The 16,336-nt window shown below is 51.8% G+C and overlaps 1 protein-coding gene across 3 annotated transcripts in view; it reads left to right on the top strand.

The window, feature by feature from the left end:
* Window positions 1-1,891: 1,891 nt before the first annotated feature.
* slc9a1a (solute carrier family 9 member A1a) overlaps window positions 1,892-16,336 on the top strand; it is a 29,582-nt gene continuing 15,137 nt past the window's right edge. Inside the window, exons 1-4 of one of the 3 annotated variants that reach the window (XM_047043429.1) lie at window positions 1,892-3,073; window positions 12,374-12,837; window positions 15,038-15,288; window positions 15,998-16,215. In XM_047043429.1, the coding sequence (XP_046899385.1) occupies window positions 2,776-3,073; window positions 12,374-12,837; window positions 15,038-15,288; window positions 15,998-16,215 (1,231 nt within the window). In that variant the 5' untranslated portion in view covers window positions 1,892-2,775. Of the gene's footprint in view, window positions 3,074-6,778; window positions 7,109-12,373; window positions 12,838-15,037; window positions 15,289-15,997; window positions 16,216-16,336 lie in introns of those variants that run through there. The other 2 variants (XM_047043427.1, XM_047043428.1) reach the window with 2 other exon arrangements.

Raw genomic sequence — 16,336 nt, 5'->3', positions numbered from 1 at the left:
ATTTATTCATCAGCTGATCCGTTTCACTAGCAATGTTTTTACATTTGTGATGAAATAAATATCTATGTGAGTAAGAGTGTGTGTGTGTCAAACCAGGTGAGAATGATATTTTGGTGGTTCTATCTGTGACTGGGGAGTGATGAGTTTCTCTGACAGGAAACTCTGGAAACCCACCAGGCCACCATGTGACCCAGTCTGAGGTCAGAGACTGAAACCATGTGACCCAGTCTGAGGTCAGAGACTGGAGCCATGTGACCCAGTCTGAGGTCAGAGACTGGAACCCAGACCATGGGTCTGTGTCCAGCTGCAGCTCCATGTTCCATGTTCTCCTGATGGTCACAACGTTGCTTCCCTTCCTATGTTGGGTTTTTGGGTTCCTTAAAATCCATGTTGTTGTGCTGTTGTGGTGAGTCCCAGGACAGGGCTCAGGCTGGCTGACATCCCTCTGAGGTAAGGCACAACAAGCACACAGCAGGCTGCTGGCTCCACCTTACCAGGCTATTGTTAGCATGTTCCATCTGAGACCAGTCAGTGCTGTCTGTCTATGGTCTCTCAGGCCTTGTGGTCTCCATGGAGACTGAGGGGTTGTGGGGAACAGTAATAGCATGGGGGGGGGGGGGGGGGGCACTGCGAGGGGGGGTGAAGACCTGGTTCAAGGAATCCCCCCGCCCTCGTCTGCCTCAGCTGAACCCTGCCTGTTAGAAAAGTTCATAACCATGAAGTTCAGAGAGCACTCTATCATAACCGGGTTGAGAATAGCTGAGGTCGAGAGATATGTGTTTGTCTCAGTCATTTGGGTCACATCTCACCACAACCAAAGTGACTTGTGTTATTTCCTCAAAGGGAATGCCATTTCAGAATCACGTTGTTGCAATTTGTTTCCAGACACACACCAATGGAGACACACGCGCACACACACACAAACATTAGATGCACGCAAACACACACATACACACACACAAACTTGCACACAGACACGAGAGGTGCACACACATATAAATGCCGGTGTGGGTCCTTCTCCACAACACGGGGTGAGTGTGTGTGCTTCTGTGTCCCCTTACAGAGCATGCCAGAAGAAATGCTTCGGTTCTCTAAGCTTCAAATGAGATCAAATTAACTTTGGAGGAGCGGCAGGGTTAGTCCATGTTGGTTCCCGTCTGCTTATGACCTGCAGCACAGCACAGCACACAAAAGCTCAAGTTTGTTTTTTGTGTATTGTTGCGTTTGTGTGTGTGTGGTGTGTTTGTGAGTGAGTGTGTCGTGTGTGCACGTGTATATGTGTGTGTATTGCTGCAGTTGTGTGTGTGTGTGGTGTGGTGTGTCTGTTAGTGAGTGTGTGTGTGTGTGTCCTATGTGACATGTCTTGACTGAGCAGTAAGCATGTTCATGTCTGCAGACACCTGACAGAGTAGTTTACACCTGTCGGTCTAGAATATGGCTCAAGGCCTTAAACACAGTTTCAAGCATCATGACCTCTCGCTTAGAGGATTCTGTTAGTTCTATTCATGTAGATCAGGTTCTTAGGTCTGGTCATACAATAGCAGTAGCACTGTTTTAACAATGGGCATTCTAGTATTACATCATCATTCAAACACTGTTTGACACAACCGGAATTTCAAGTCAGTGTGGCTGGATGTGCTGGGTACAGCCACTAGTGTTAGTACATGACTGAATGTTGAAAGGCCTTTTAATCAGTGAGGGTGGACTTTGAGCTGCAGTCCTCTACTATCAAAAATGTATTTTCTAAGATCAAAGTTCTAATTTGGCAGTATAGGCGGCCTACTGTAGAGCTGTGAGCTGCCGTAAACAAATGTGTTCTGTAGTCCAGGGGCAATCCGCGCCACAGAAACCACCGCCCACGCGGAAGGGGTGGAGAACGTGCTGCCAGTAACCGGCTCTGCCTGACAGGCTTGGAAGTCACAGTCGACAGTGAGATTTCAATAGAACTTTGTGGGGGTTCCCTTGCACAACTACAGCCTCCTCTCCAGTAGGGGTCACTGTGGTGTAGACATCGACCGCTCCCCACTCTTCTGTCATCTATAAAACCTCCGCGAAAAGGGTGTGCGTTTTGAAGGTTGAATTTCAGTTTGCGGATCATTTCAAACTAAACAGCTCGATCGCCGTGACAGCATCACGAGGAGACTGCGCGCGGGATGCGTTCAAGATGGTAGCAAATTGAGTGTCTTGCGCCCCGTCAGGCATCGTCCGAGTTCAGAGGTCTTGTCTAGTCTTGTTGGGACAGGGCTCGCGCATAACGAAGGCTGCAGGGAATATGCGAAGTTGACATTTTTCCGGATACTTATAAATATGCAGCGTGACAGCTCTGTGTATTTATCTGAAGGTCATTATTGATCCGTTGTCCTTTAGTTGGATACGTTTCTTGGCTAGTAGGAGCTTCAGGATGCGACTGTCGATTTTTGTTCGCCAGCATCTGCAATGACCCCTTCAAGAGAGGACGTTCCTACGGCGACAGTCTGAAGACAAACTTATCAATTTGAAGTGGGATTCTGAGCACACGTTTCCTAGCATCTAGGTCGAGTATGTTAAGTGGAAAACATTGTTTTCCAGCTGTGTAGCTCACGGTTCACCCTGAACGTTTCCTGCTTCACCTGAAAAGGACTCCACAGACCGCTAGCCGCAGTCTGCTAGTCCGGCTCGGTCTGCTCCGTGGGTTCTACCGGAGACCCATCACAAGTTTGACCGGAATATGTGTAGTATTACAAGCAGTCACCACTTCATTTGCTTCGTCTATAAGTTTTGACGCCAACTACTACCATGACTACTAGTTACATGTCAGACAGCCGCTCCGGCTACGGCAAAAGTTTCGTGAGACTGTGGCTGCTGGTGCTGCTGGTGTTCCTGGTCCTCGGTACCGTGTTTCCTCTGGGCGCTGCCAGATCGCCCGACACCAGCGCCTTTGACAGCTCTGCGGGACCGGACCACCGGGGCCAAGACCCCAACCTTAACCACACACAAAAAAAGGCGTTTCCAGTACTGGGTGTGGATTACCCCCATATACGCATTCCTTTCGAGATCTCGCTATGGGTGCTGCTGGCATCTTTAATGAAATTGGGTAAGTTCTTGTTTGGGTGTGTGGAGTTGTGTATTTCAAGTACCGAGAGCTAGCTACCATTGCTGGTTAGTGTGGTTTTTCCGGGTTGGTTAACCTAAACACCGATATAATAACAGGGTAATGCATTGGTCAGCTATTTCTTTGAATGGGTCCTCTCCTAGGTTTAGTACAAACGATTCTGACACTGGTTAATTATTTACACTTGGTACGAAAAATTGTGTTTTAAGCATCAGAATTAATGTTGTGTTCTGTCTAGTTCCAGCTAGAGACCCTGAACACCTTTGCAGTTGAGCTATGTTTCCAAAACTTGTGTGGATGTGATTCATAGTGACAGCTGTGAAACGATAATATTTGGACCTCTCGTTTTACCGTGACGCTACGGTGTGTAAGGGCTCAGTTGGCTAAATGCGATTCAGTGACTGAGGTGGAGACTGAAGTGGTGACTGTGCTACATCACCCTGCATCCATCACTCAACACACGGTGGCCCAGTGTCTCAGTCGTAACCCGTGTGAGCTCCGATAACTAAGCTTCCGCATGCATGGTTGAGAATGCTGTGGTTACCATGCAAGTACATGGTGCAACATTACATTACGTTTTAGTCACTGAACATATGCTTTTATCTGAAGCGACATGACTAAATAGTGCATGATGAAAGTACAGTGGGAAATCAAGGATCAGAAGTACAGTGTTGATGTTCTGACACAGTCTGACTCAGCAGAAATGCGCATCTCTGAGGGAATGACCAAGCTGCAGTCACAACATGCTGTTCTGTCTCAATAATTATTGCTTTTAAGCCAAGGGGTTACAAAACTGGTATCAGAGGGCACACACACACACACACACACCGACTGTCATTAGACAACTTTTTCTGTTATGATTGGATCTTCTGCTACTACAACTTTTCATTTCCTCCTTCGTCACTTGCTGCCTGGCTGGGAGTCTCCGCTGCTCTGTCACATCACATCACCCACAATACCCCCCCGGACACAACACCTCCCTCCCTCCCTCCCTCCCTCCCTCCCTCCCTCCCTCCCTCCCTCCCTCCCTCCCTCCCTCCCTCCCTCCCTCCCTCCCTCCCTCCCTCCCTCCCTGTGCTGTGAGGACTCTGCAGTGTCTCCTCATGCGTTTCTTTCAGAGCCCACAGCTTATCTGCTCGTGTGACATCACCATCCTCTCAGGGTTAAAGGAGTGAATGGGATATAGTCTGTTCAGAGGTAGGCCTATTTACTAAGGAGGGAGGTGATTTCCTGAGGGAGGTGGGAGGCAGGCTGGAACAAGGATGAGGTCACATTGTGCTGTAGTGGGTTATGACAGCTTCCTGTTCATGCTGATGACCCAACTCTGTACAGCGACTCACCACTGCGACCAGGCCTGCCCTCCTCTCCTCCTCTGCCCTCTCTCCCCCTTTCTCTCCCCCTACCTGCCTCCTCTCTCCCCCTACCTGCCTCCTCTCTCCCCCTCTGCTCTCTCTCCCCTTCTCTCTCCCCCTACCTACCTCCTCTCTCCCCCTCTGCTCTCTCTCCCCTTCTCTCTCCCCCTACCTGCCTTCTCTCTCCCCCTCTGCCCTCTCTCCCCCTTTCTCTCCCCCTACCTGCCTCCTCTCTCCCCCTACCTGCCTCCTCTCTCCCCCTCTGCTCTCTCTCCCCTTCTCTCTCCCCCTACCTGCCTCCTCTCTCCCCCTCTGCCCTCTCTCCCCCTTTCTCTCCCCCTACCTGCGTCCTCTCTCCCCCTCTGTCTCTCTCCCCTTCTCTCTCCCCCTACCTGCCTTCTCTCTCCCTCTACCTGCCTCCTCTCTCCCCCTCTGCCCTCTCTCCCCCTTTCTCTCCCTCTACCTGCCTCCTCTCTCCCCCTCTGCCCTCTCTCCCCCTTTCTCTCCCCCTACCTGCCTCCTCTCTCCCCCTCCTGCTCTCTCTCCCCCTCTCTCTCCCCCTACCTGCCTTCTCTCTCCCCCTCTGCTCTCTCTCCCCCTCTCTCTCCCCCTACCTGCCTCCTCTCTCCCCCTGTGCCCTCTCTCTCCTTCCCTCTCGCCTGTGTCGTTGCTCTTCCTACCGGTCAATACAGTCAGTAGGTGTGATTAGCTGTAAGAGCGTGCGTGTCGACGTCTCTGTTGGGTTTTCCAGCGTGTCGTCTGCAGTCTGTGCAGAGGACTGTTGAGGACTGGTGGGGTGTGTGTGTGTGTGTGCGTACACTGGAAGGGTGTGTAGAATCAGTGGTGTGTCTGCTAAACATTGTTTATCTGTTAACGGAATCCGAGTGTCAACAGCCTTGTTTAGTGCTAATGACCCTAGTTCAAGTTCTCCAGGAAGGTTGCTAGTAAAGGAGATTAGGAGGGCTGTGATTGGAGGTGTGGGGCCAGCCTTGGCCCTCTAGATTGTGTTGTGTTTTACTGCTTTAATCTTTAGCTAATGTGTGACACCACTGTGGCCATGCAGAGTCTACATGAGCTGTCGGCCAGCTCATTACTGTACTCTCTCGCTCACACACTCAGCTCATTACTGTACTCTCTCGCTCACACACTCAGTAGTCTTAGTGCCATGGTAGGTCCTGTCCTGCTGGATCAGTAGTCTTAGTGCCATGGTAGGTCCTGTCCTGCTGGATCAGTAGTCTTAGTGCCATGGTAGGTCCTGTCCTGCATCCTGGGTCAGGCAGAATCTCAGCAGGACAGAAATGCTTCAAGCGCTATTCATTATTGATGAACACCGCTAGGCCAGGGTTGGCTCACATTGACCGAGGACACACACACACACACACACACACACACACACACACACACACACACACACCCTTAACGGGCAGTATCCCCAGGGTTTAGCTCGCTGGTGTCTGTGTGTGGAGGGGAGGCCTGGAGGTGAGGCCCAGAGGGGGTGAGGCCCAGAGGGGAGGCCTGGAGGTGAGGCCCAGAGGGGGTGAGGCCCAGAGGGGAGGCCTGGAGGTGAGGCCCAGAGGGGAGGCCTGGAGGTGAGGCCCAGAGGGGAGGCCCAGAGGGGAGGCCCGGAGTGGGTGAGGCCCGGAGGGAGTGTGGCCCGGAGGGGGTGAGGCCCGGAGTGGGTGAGGCCCGGAGGGGGTGAGGCCCGGGGCGTGAGGCAGACCAGATGGTGCTGCCATGGTGACACCTTGAAGGGCAGGAATACTGCAGACTGCCAGTACCCAGAAAAATGTGTGTGTGTGTGTTAAGACTGACCCCTATGTGTGTGTGTGTGTGTGTGTGTGTTAAGACTGACCCCTATGTGTGTGTGTGTGTGTGTGTGTGTGTGTGTGTGTGTGTGTGTTAAGACTGACCCCTATGCGTCTGTGCTGTGCTAGTGTGTGTGTATATATACACAAGACATTTAGCACTCTTCATTCAGATGCTGTTAGCCTCATTTTCCCGCTGTGTGGGCCCGTGTTCCCTGCTGGTTACCAAGCCATGGTTGAGTGCAGCCCAGCCCCCATCATGGCTGCTCTTATCTTCTGTCACACACACACAACACGGCTCCCATGGGCTCGAACCCGGGAGTATCTGTGTGCTGCCACTATTATGTGTTGTTATTATCAGAACTACTGTATCATTTCACTGTGTGTAGTCAGTCACCCTGTTATCAGTCTCTAGGGAGGGGGGAGGGAGGAGGGGGAGGAGAGGGGGGGTAAGGAAGGAGGGGGTGAGGGAGGAGGGGGAGGAGAGGGGGGGTAAGGAAGGAGGGGGTGAGGGAGGAGGGGGAGGAGAGGGGGGATCAGGGAATGATGCTGCCAAACTAACGTGGTCAGGGGTAGGCTGATACCTGTGGGCGTTTCCCTCTGCGTAGAGCTGCATGTTGACTCTGCTGAGAGCCGCTTTGTTACCCAGGACCTAGAGCACAGGTCATCTCAGCTAGCTGCTGTTTGCTGGATGACTAACCACAGTTACACACCCTCAGAGATATCATTCATTGAAACGCCACTCCCTGCGGAGGGAAGAATACATGGTTTCTCTCTGGAGGGTTTCTTGAGTCAAACGTTGGAGGAAAACCCCTGTTTGACAACTGGGCAGTATCGCTTTGTGTCCGGCTTAGCATCTGGTGTGTTATGTTTCTTAATGGTAAACGGTGATGATGATAGGCTGTCCTTAATGATTTGCGTCTGGTGTTAAATAGTGCTGTGTTGATGGTCTGATCATAGTAGTAGATGTTCACATTAGACCGACAGATTTAGCCAAATCAGCCCACTGGTGGTGCAGGTTCAGCAGACGACCTGTGCTAGGCTGGGGGAGGGCTGTCTGTGCTGTCTGTGCTGTCTGTGCTGTCTGTGCTGTCTGTGCTGTCAGTTCTGTCTGTGTTGTCTGTGCTGTCTGTGCTGTCTGTGCTGTCTGTGCTGTCTGTGCTGTCAGTGCTGTCTGTGCTGTCTGTGTTGTCTGCTGTCTGTGTTGTCTGTGTTGTCTGCTGTCTGTGTTGTCTGTGTTGTCTGTGTTGTCTGCTGTCTGTGTTGTCTGTGTTGTCTGCTGTCTGTGCTGTCTGTGTTGTCTGTGCTGTCTGTGTTGTCTGTGCTGTCTGTGCTGTCTGTGTTGTCTGTGCTGTCTGCTGTCTGTGCTGTCTGTGCTGTCTGTGCTGTCTGTGCTGTCTGTGCTGTCTGTGTTGTCTGTGTTGTCTGTGTTGTCTGTGTTGTCTGTGTTGTCTGTGTTGTCTGCTGTCTGTGCTGTCTGTGTTGTCTGTGCTGTCTGTGTTGTCTGTGCTGTCTGTGCTGTCTGTGCTGTCTGCTGTCTGTGCTGTCTGTGCTGTCTGTGCTGTCTGTGTTGTCTGCTGTCTGTGTTGTCTGTGTTGTCTGCTGTCTGTGTTGTCTGTGTTGTCTGCTGTCTGTGCTGTCTGTGTTGTCTGCTGTCTGTGCTGTCTGTGTTGTCTGTGTTGTCTGCTGTCTGTGCTGTCTGTGCTGTCTGTGCTGTCTGTGCTGTCTGTGCTGTCTGTGTTGTCTGTGTTGTCTGTGCTGTCAGTGCTGTCTGTGCTGTCTGTGCTGTCTGTGCTGTCTGTGCTGTCTGTGTTGTCTGCTGTCTGTGCTGTCTGTGTTGTCTGCTGTCTGTGCTGTCTGTGTTGTCTGCTGTCTGTGCTGTCTGCTGTCTGTGCTGTCAGTGCTGTCTGTGCTGTCTGTGCTGTCAGTGCTGTGTGTGATGAGGCCATACTGATCTGGTGGATGAACCTGATCTCATCTGGTTACAGGGCTTGATATTGCCACCATTTTGCTGCTGCCAAGATTGTGTCTGTGCAACCTTGAAATATATTTGGGAGCATTTGTGCGAGTGCAAATAATTGGTATGGTGTGACCTGTTTTAATTTCTTTACAAAACACGCGTTAGTCAGCAGGACAAGTTATCCATGACTTCTCAGCAGGAGAAATGCAAGGTGTTGCGTGACAGTGTCTGAAATGGTTGAAATGCGTGAGACTTGAGAGAGACTGAATTTGTACATTCTAAACTTTAAAGGGGTCATTTACAAGCTTGCAAGCTCCTCACCTTTAGGTGAAACTCACCCTTTTGAAACTGAAATGGGTATCCTACATGGCCAACACAGAATTGTACCCGTGCTTCGCAACTTTGCAACTGGCTCTGGAACCAATCGTCACTCCTAAGGCCTAAACCTCACAGCCAATCAGAGGCTGAGTGGGGAGAGGTTTTTTCAAAGTCTGCAAAACTGGTCAGTCCGACAAATGAACCGAACTGCAGTTGAACCCTGCTGAACTGCAGAGTGACATGCCCATCGGAAAGCAAGCTTAAGGTTCTGCTCTCAAAGAACACCAGATTGATTGAACTTTCAAATGTAATAAGTGTCCTTATGGGGGAGCATGCTGTATCCTTCTCACCTTTTGACCCCTGGCCTGTTTGCATGCCTGCATTTACTGATTTTATAGGGTATTTCACAGTGTTACTTAAGGTCTCTGAATAGGGTGTGTTACATTGGTTGGGCTGAAAATGGCCTGGGTGCTGTTCTATGCCCTCTGGTGCACCCTGTGAAATAGCCCTGGAGTTTTTTCCCCTTTTATGGTATGCTCATGAATATATAGAAGAGCTGTGCGCTGATTGGTGGGTTTCCAACGAGCGAAGCTGCGGAGCAAAGACGCAACATAGCCAAACATGCAACGTGAATTGTAGATTTACATGACAACACAGGTTATTTATTCAAATGAAATAGTCAGGAAAATGAAATAACGTTAGGATAGGGTGAGGTGGACTTTGAGGTTCACTATATGTCCATTTTACCCACCAAACTGTTGTTCAACTACTAAGTATTCAACTATGACAAGTTAAACTCGGTTTTACAATCATTTACATTACATTTAGTCATTTAGCAGACGCTCTTATCCAGAGCGACTTACAGTAAGTACAGGGACATTCTCCCCGAGGCAAGTAGGGTGAAGTGCCTTGCACAAGGACACAATGTCACGCACCGGCCGGGAATCGAACCAGCGACCATCTGATTACTAGCCCGATTCCCTAACCGCTCAGCCATATGACTCCTAGATTGATGGTTAATATTAGCCATCAGTGTCTCCCCGTCGCTGCACTCTGTTGTCACGTGACACTGAGCTAACTAGCCAGCAAAATAAATATAAAACAAACATTTGAGTTGTGGTGCTCCTTCATTTTTGCTGGTGCTCCTAACTAAAAGTGAATTTCAAGCCCTGGGTCATCACCACACCCTGCTCAGCCAGGGTATAAACACACTGTAGTTAGAACATGGTGTCTAAACACACTGTAGTTAGAACATGGTGTCTAAACACACTGTAGTTAGAACATGGTGTCTAAACACACTGTAGTTAGAACATGGTGTCTAAACACACTGTAGTTAGAACATGGTGTCTAAACACACTGTAGTTAGAACATGGTGTCTAAACACACTGTAGTTAGAACATGGTGTCTAAACACACTGTAGTTAGAACATGTGTCTAGACTGGAACAAACAATGCTTTCAACCTAAGATTCCCTACTTCCCCTGTGTGGGTTCAGTTCATGGTTATCTCCCAGAATGTGCAGAGTTCGTAAACAGGCTTTAAAGGCCATCTACCATTTAGACAACCCATCCCACTGACACTGTAGTCGTGTGTAATGATGGTGTCGGTTGAAGAGCTTCCTATGGTGACATCACAGTCGACATGTCTGGTGATAATCCAGGCATGAGAGACATCATCTCATGGCAGGAAGTCTGTTTTGGGTCTAAGAGACGCTGCTTTCATTTCTTCAATCACCGGCTTTCACTGACATCTTTTCACACCACACTCCTCTCTGTCTGTCTGTCCCTCTCTCTCTCTGTCCCTCTCTCTGTCTGTCTGTCTCTCTCTCTGTCTGTCTGTCCCTCTCTCTCTGTCCCTCTCTCTCTGTCCCCCTCTCTCTGTCCCTCTCTCTCTGTCCCTCTCTCTCGGTCCCTCTCTCTCTCTCGGTCCCTCTCTCTCTCTCTCTCTCTGTCTCTGTCTCTGTCTCTGTCTCTGTCTCTGTCTCTGTCTCTGTCTCTTTCCCTCTTTCCCTCTTTCCCTCTCTGTCTCTCTCTCTGTCCCTCTGTCTCTCTCTCTCGGTCCCTCTGTCTCTCTCTCTCTGTCCCTCTGTCTCTCTCTCTCGGTCCCTCTCTGTCAGGGTTAGGGAGTGGAAACAGTGAGTGTGATGAGGTGAAACCCTAGCCCTCTCCCTGCCTCTGTCCTGCTTAACCACCACATTTACATTGTCTTTGCATTGTGCTGAGTTGACCTACAGCTGCTGTAACACAACACTGGACACCCAACACAGCCTAGCACCACACACTGGACACCCAACACAGCCTAGCACCACACACAGGACACCCAACACAGCCTAGCACCACACACAGGACACCCAACACAGCCTAGCACCACACACAGGACACCCAACACAGCCTAGCACCACACACAGGACACCCAACACAGCCTAGCACCACACACAGGACACCCAACACAGCCTAACACCACACACAGGACACCCAACACAGCCTAGCACCACACACTGGACACCCAACACAGCCTAGCACCACACACAGGACACCCAACACAGCCTAGCACCACACACAGGACACCCAACACAGCCTAGCACCACACACAGGACACCCAACACAGCCTAGCACCACACACGGGACACCCAACACAGCCTAGCACCACACACGGGACACCCAACACAGCCTAGCACCACACACAGGACACCCAACACAGCCTAGCACCACACACGGGACACCCAACACAGCCTAGCACCACACACGGGACACCCAACACAGCCTAGCACCACACACGGGACACCCAACACAGCCTAGCACCACACACGGGACACCTAACACAGCCTAGCACCACACACAGGACACCCAACACAGCCTAGCACCACACACAGGACACCCAACACAGCCTGGCACCACACACAGGACACCCAACACAGCCTAGCACCACACACAGGACACCCAACACAGCCTAGCACCACACACAGGACACCCAACACAGCCTAGCACCACACACAGGACACCCAACACAGCCTAGCACCACACACAGGACACCCAACACAGCCTAGCACCACACACAGGACACCCAACACAGCCTAGCACCACACACAGGACACCCAACACAGCCTAGCACCACACACAGGACACCCAACACAGCCTAGCACCACACACAGGACACCCAACACAGCCTGGCACCACAGCACGTTAGAATCTGGATGTGTCTGTCCCCTCCCTCCACATTCCAGCAAGCCTGTTGGTGTCAGGGGACGAGGAAGGAGGACCCTCTTGGGGGGCAGTGAGGGCTCCTTCCTGCAGGGATGCAACGTGCTTCTCTGATTGGCTGTGATCACTCCTTCCTGCTTCCTGTGGTGTGCAGAGGCCCTTCCTGTAGAGGTCAGGGTGGAGGCTATCCTGTGAGAGTGTGTGTGTGTGAGAGTGTGTGAGTGTGTCTCAATGTAAGCAAGCTCTGGCATGTTAAAGTAAGCACTCAGCGAGAACATTAAACAAAACATTGAACAATAATCTGTTTTCTCTAATCCTTCTCCTGTTCTCCTCTCCCCTGCTCTCCGCTCCCCTGCTCTCCCCTCCTCCCCTGCTCTCCTCTCCTCCCCTGCTCTCCCCCTCCTCCCCTGCTCTCCTCTCCTCCCCTGCTCTCCTCTCCTCTCCTCCCCTGCTCTCCTCTCCCCTCCTCCCCTGCTCTCCCCCTCCTCCCCTGCTCTCCTCCCCTCCCTCCTCCTCTCCTCCCCTCCCCTCCCCTCCTCTCCTCTCCTCCCCTGCTCTCCTCTCCCCTCCTCCCCTGCTCTCCCCCTCCTCCCCTGCTCTCCTCTCCCCTCCTCCCCTGCTCTCTTCCCCCCCCCCCCCTCCCTCCAGGTTTCCACCTGATCCCCCGCCTGTCCTCCATCGTGCCTGAGAGCTGTCTCCTGATCGTGGTGGGGCTGCTGGTGGGGGGGCTGATCCGGCTGGCGGGGGAGAAAGTCCCCCCCGTGCTTGACTCCCAGTTCTTCTTCCTGTGTCTGCTCCCGCCCATCATCCTGGATGCCGGCTACTTCCTGCCCATCCGGCCCTTCATGGAGAACGTGGGCACCATCCTGATGTTTGCTGTGGTGGGAACTCTGTGGAACGCCTTCTTTGTGGGCGGGCTGCTGTTTGGGGTGTGCCAGATCCGAGGCACCAACCTGGGCCAGGTGGAGCTGCTGCCCTGCCTGCTGTTCGGGTCCATCATCTCAGCCGTGGACCCCGTGGCCGTGCTGGCCGTGTTCGAGGAGATCCACATCAACGAGCTGCTGCACATCCTGGTGTTCGGGGAGTCCCTGCTCAACGATGCCGTCACCGTGGTGAGTGGAGGGGGAAGGGGGGAGGGGGAGGACGATTAGAGACAGACAGACAGGGGAAGTGGTTTTCTGCTGTTTCAAATAATTTTAAACTGTATTTGTTGTGTTTTTACAAGCAGTGGCACAGCAAGCTACACAGATCAGAAGCTACCAGAGATAAATAGTAACAAAGTACAAATATTTTGTTACTGAACTTAAACTTTTCTGGTATCAGTACTTTTACTTAACAATTTATTTTTCTGACCACTTTTTTATTTTAATCCTTAAATGTTTTACACATATCTGTACTTTCTACCTCTTACATTTTCAAGCCAGGCTTGTTATTTCAGTTTTAGTCTGTATTTGGTGGCGTGATCAAAATTATTTCTTGTCATTGTGCACCTTTTTTCATTTTCATGCATTTTCAAGCACAACAAATACAAGCTAGTCTACAAAGCTACCATGGAGCAAGGCAGACTTGATGAGAACTCTACTCAAGGATTCTACCGTACTCTGTTGTGCACTGGTCTGCTTGACCCTACCTTAATCAAAAAAAAGTTTAGAAAAGTTTCTGTGTGTCTGTGAGCTGTGTGTCTGTGAGCTGTGTGTTTGTGAGCTGTGTGTCTGTGAGCTGTGTGTCTGTGAGCTGTTTGTCTGTGAGCTGTGTGTCTGTGAGCTGTGTGTCTGTGAGCTGTGTGTCTCTGAGCTGTGTGTCTGTGAGCTGTGTGTCTGTGAGCTGTGTGTCTGTGAGCTGTGTGTCTGTGAGCTGTTTGTCGCTGTTAGCTTCCAGCAACGCCAACCTTCAATAAGTGATTGTAACTGGGTTAGTAGAAGCTATGTGATTGGCCGCTAGGCGTCTGCCGTGCCGACCAGCCGCCATGACCGGTGACCTACTTTCTGTGTAATCTATTTCCAATTACCACCCCCCCATCCTACCCCCCTGCTCTGGCCTCGGACACACTGCTGCAGCTAGACAGTGTGCCCCCTTGCCTAACCCTACACACACACACACACACACACACACACACACACACACACACACACACACACACACACACACACACACACACACGCGCAGGCAGGCAGACACACAATGGCAGAGGAAGTGGTTTATCCAGCTAACCGGTCAACTTCCTGTTTGCATTTCTTTTTTTTCTTCTGAAACCTGCTGCTTCATCCTACTGTTTCCATCCCTTCTCCTCTCATCTCTCCTCCATCTCTCCATCTCATCTCCTCATCTCTCCATCTCATCTCCTCATCTCTCCTCCATCTCATCTCCTCATCTCTCCTCCATCTCTCCATCTCCTCTCCACTCTCCTCATCTCTCCTCTCCACTCTCCATCTCCTCTCATCTCTCCTCTCATCTCTCCATCTCCTCTCATCTCTTCTCCATCTCTCCTCCATCTCCTCTCCTCATCTCTCCATCTCCTCTCCTCCATCTCTCCATCTCCTCTCCTCCATCTCCTCTCCTCATCTCTCCTCCATCTCTCCATCTCCTCTCCTCCATCTCTCCATTTCTTCTCCATCTCCTCTCCTCATATCTCCTCCATCTCATCTCCTCATCTCTCCTCCATCTCATCTCCTCATCTCTCCTCCATCTCTCCATCTCATCTCCTCATCTCTCCTCCATCTCTCCATCTCTCCATCTCCTCCCATCTCTCCTCTCATCTCTCCTCCATCTCTCCATCTCCTCTCATCTCTCCTTCTCCTCTCATCTCTCCTCCATCTCTCCATCTCATCTCTCCTTCTCCTCTCATCTCTCCTCCATCTCTCCATCTCCTCTCATCTCTCCTCCATCTCCTCTCATCTCTCCATCTCTTCTCATCTCTCCATCTCCTCTCATCTCTCCTCCATCTCCTCATCTCTCCTCCATCTCCTCATCTCTCCTCCATCTCCTCATCTCTCCTCCATCTCCTCATCTCTCCATCTCCTCATCTCTCCTCCATCTCCTCTCATCTCTCCTCCATCTCTCCATCTCCTCATCTCTCCATCTCCTCATCTCTCCTCCATCTCTCCATCCCTTCTAATCTCTAACTCCTCTCTGCTGTTCTGTCAATGTGTGTGAAAAAAGTTTCTCAAGTTGCCATTTTCTTTCAAAAATAGGTTTGCATCATTGATGAGTACTTGATGAGGTCTGTACTCTACTGTACTCAATGCTACTCTCTTGATCCCTCCCCCCTCTCTGTGTGTCCCCCCTCCCCCCTCTCTGTGTCCCCCCTCCCAGGTGCTGTACCACCTGTTTGAGGAGTACTCAGGTGAAGGCACGGTCACCATGATGGATGTCTTCCTGGGTGTCATCTGTTTCCTGGTGGTGTCGCTGGGCGGGGTGCTCGTGGGCGCCATCTACGGGCTGCTGGCGGCCTTCACGTCCCGCTTCACCTCCCACACGCGCGTCATCGAGCCGCTGTTCGTCTTCGTGTACAGCTACATGGCCTACCTGTCAGCTGAGGTGTTCCACCTGTCTGGCATCATGGCGTGAGTACGCACACACACACACACACTCACACACCTCTCTCCTGTCCCCCCCTCTCTCTCCCCTCTCTTTTAAAGAGCTGGAGAGTGATAACTCATTTCCAAGGTAGATGAACTGTCAGGATGTTTTGTCAGGGTTATGAATCAGACCTTAGGAGAGGAAGAGAGGAGAGTGGAGGGGGAGGAGGGAGAGAGGAGGAGGGATAGAAGAGGGGAGGAGGGAGAGGAGAGGAGAGGAGGGAGAGGAGAGGAGAGGAGAGGAGAGGAGAGGAGAGAGGAGAGGGGAGGGGAGGGGAGGGGAGGGGCAGGAGGGAGAGAAGGGGAGGAGAGCAGAGGAGGGATAGGAGAGGGACAGGAGGGCCTCCCAGTACAGCATGCTTCTGGGTTCTGGTTCTGGGTTGTGGTTCTGGGTTCTGGTCAGGCTAAAAGCCTGCAGCTTTTCAGCTTCCCTTATCTGCTGGACCAGTCAGAGAACCCAACACACCTGTGTACCTGAAAGAGCTGTTTACTCACCCTCCCTCCCTCCCTCCCTCACTCCCTCCCTTACTCTCTCTCTCTCTCTCTCTCTCTCTCTCTCTCTCTCTCTCTCTCTCTCTCTCTCTCTCTCTCTCTCTCTCTCTCTCTCTCTCTTTCGCTCCCTCCCTCTCTCTTTCGCTCCCTCCCTCTCTCCCTTGCTCGCTCCCTCTCTCCCTCCCTCCCTCTCTCCCTCCAGACTGATTGCCTGTGGAGCCACAATGCGTCCCTATGTGGAAGCCAACATATCCCACAAGTCCCACACCACCATCAAGTACTTCCTGAAGATGTGGAGCAGCGTGAGCGAGACGCTCATCTTCATCTTCCTGGGCGTGTCCACAGTGGCCGGCCCGCACGCCTGGAACTGGACCTTCGTCACCGCCACCGTCATCCTCTGTCTACTGGCCCGGGTCATAGGTGGGTCTGGTCAGGGGTCAGGGGTCAGGGAGGGTCATATGGTGAGAGGAGAGAGAGGGTGGCAGGGGTCAGGGAGGGTCATATGGTGAGAGGAGAGAGAGGGTGGCAGGGGTCAGGGAGG

The sequence above is a fragment of the Hypomesus transpacificus genome, chromosome 2, assembly GCF_021917145.1.
Source record: "Hypomesus transpacificus isolate Combined female chromosome 2, fHypTra1, whole genome shotgun sequence".
Taxonomy (NCBI): Eukaryota; Metazoa; Chordata; class Actinopteri; order Osmeriformes; family Osmeridae; genus Hypomesus; species Hypomesus transpacificus.
This window is presented reverse-complemented; position numbering and strand designations above follow the sequence as displayed.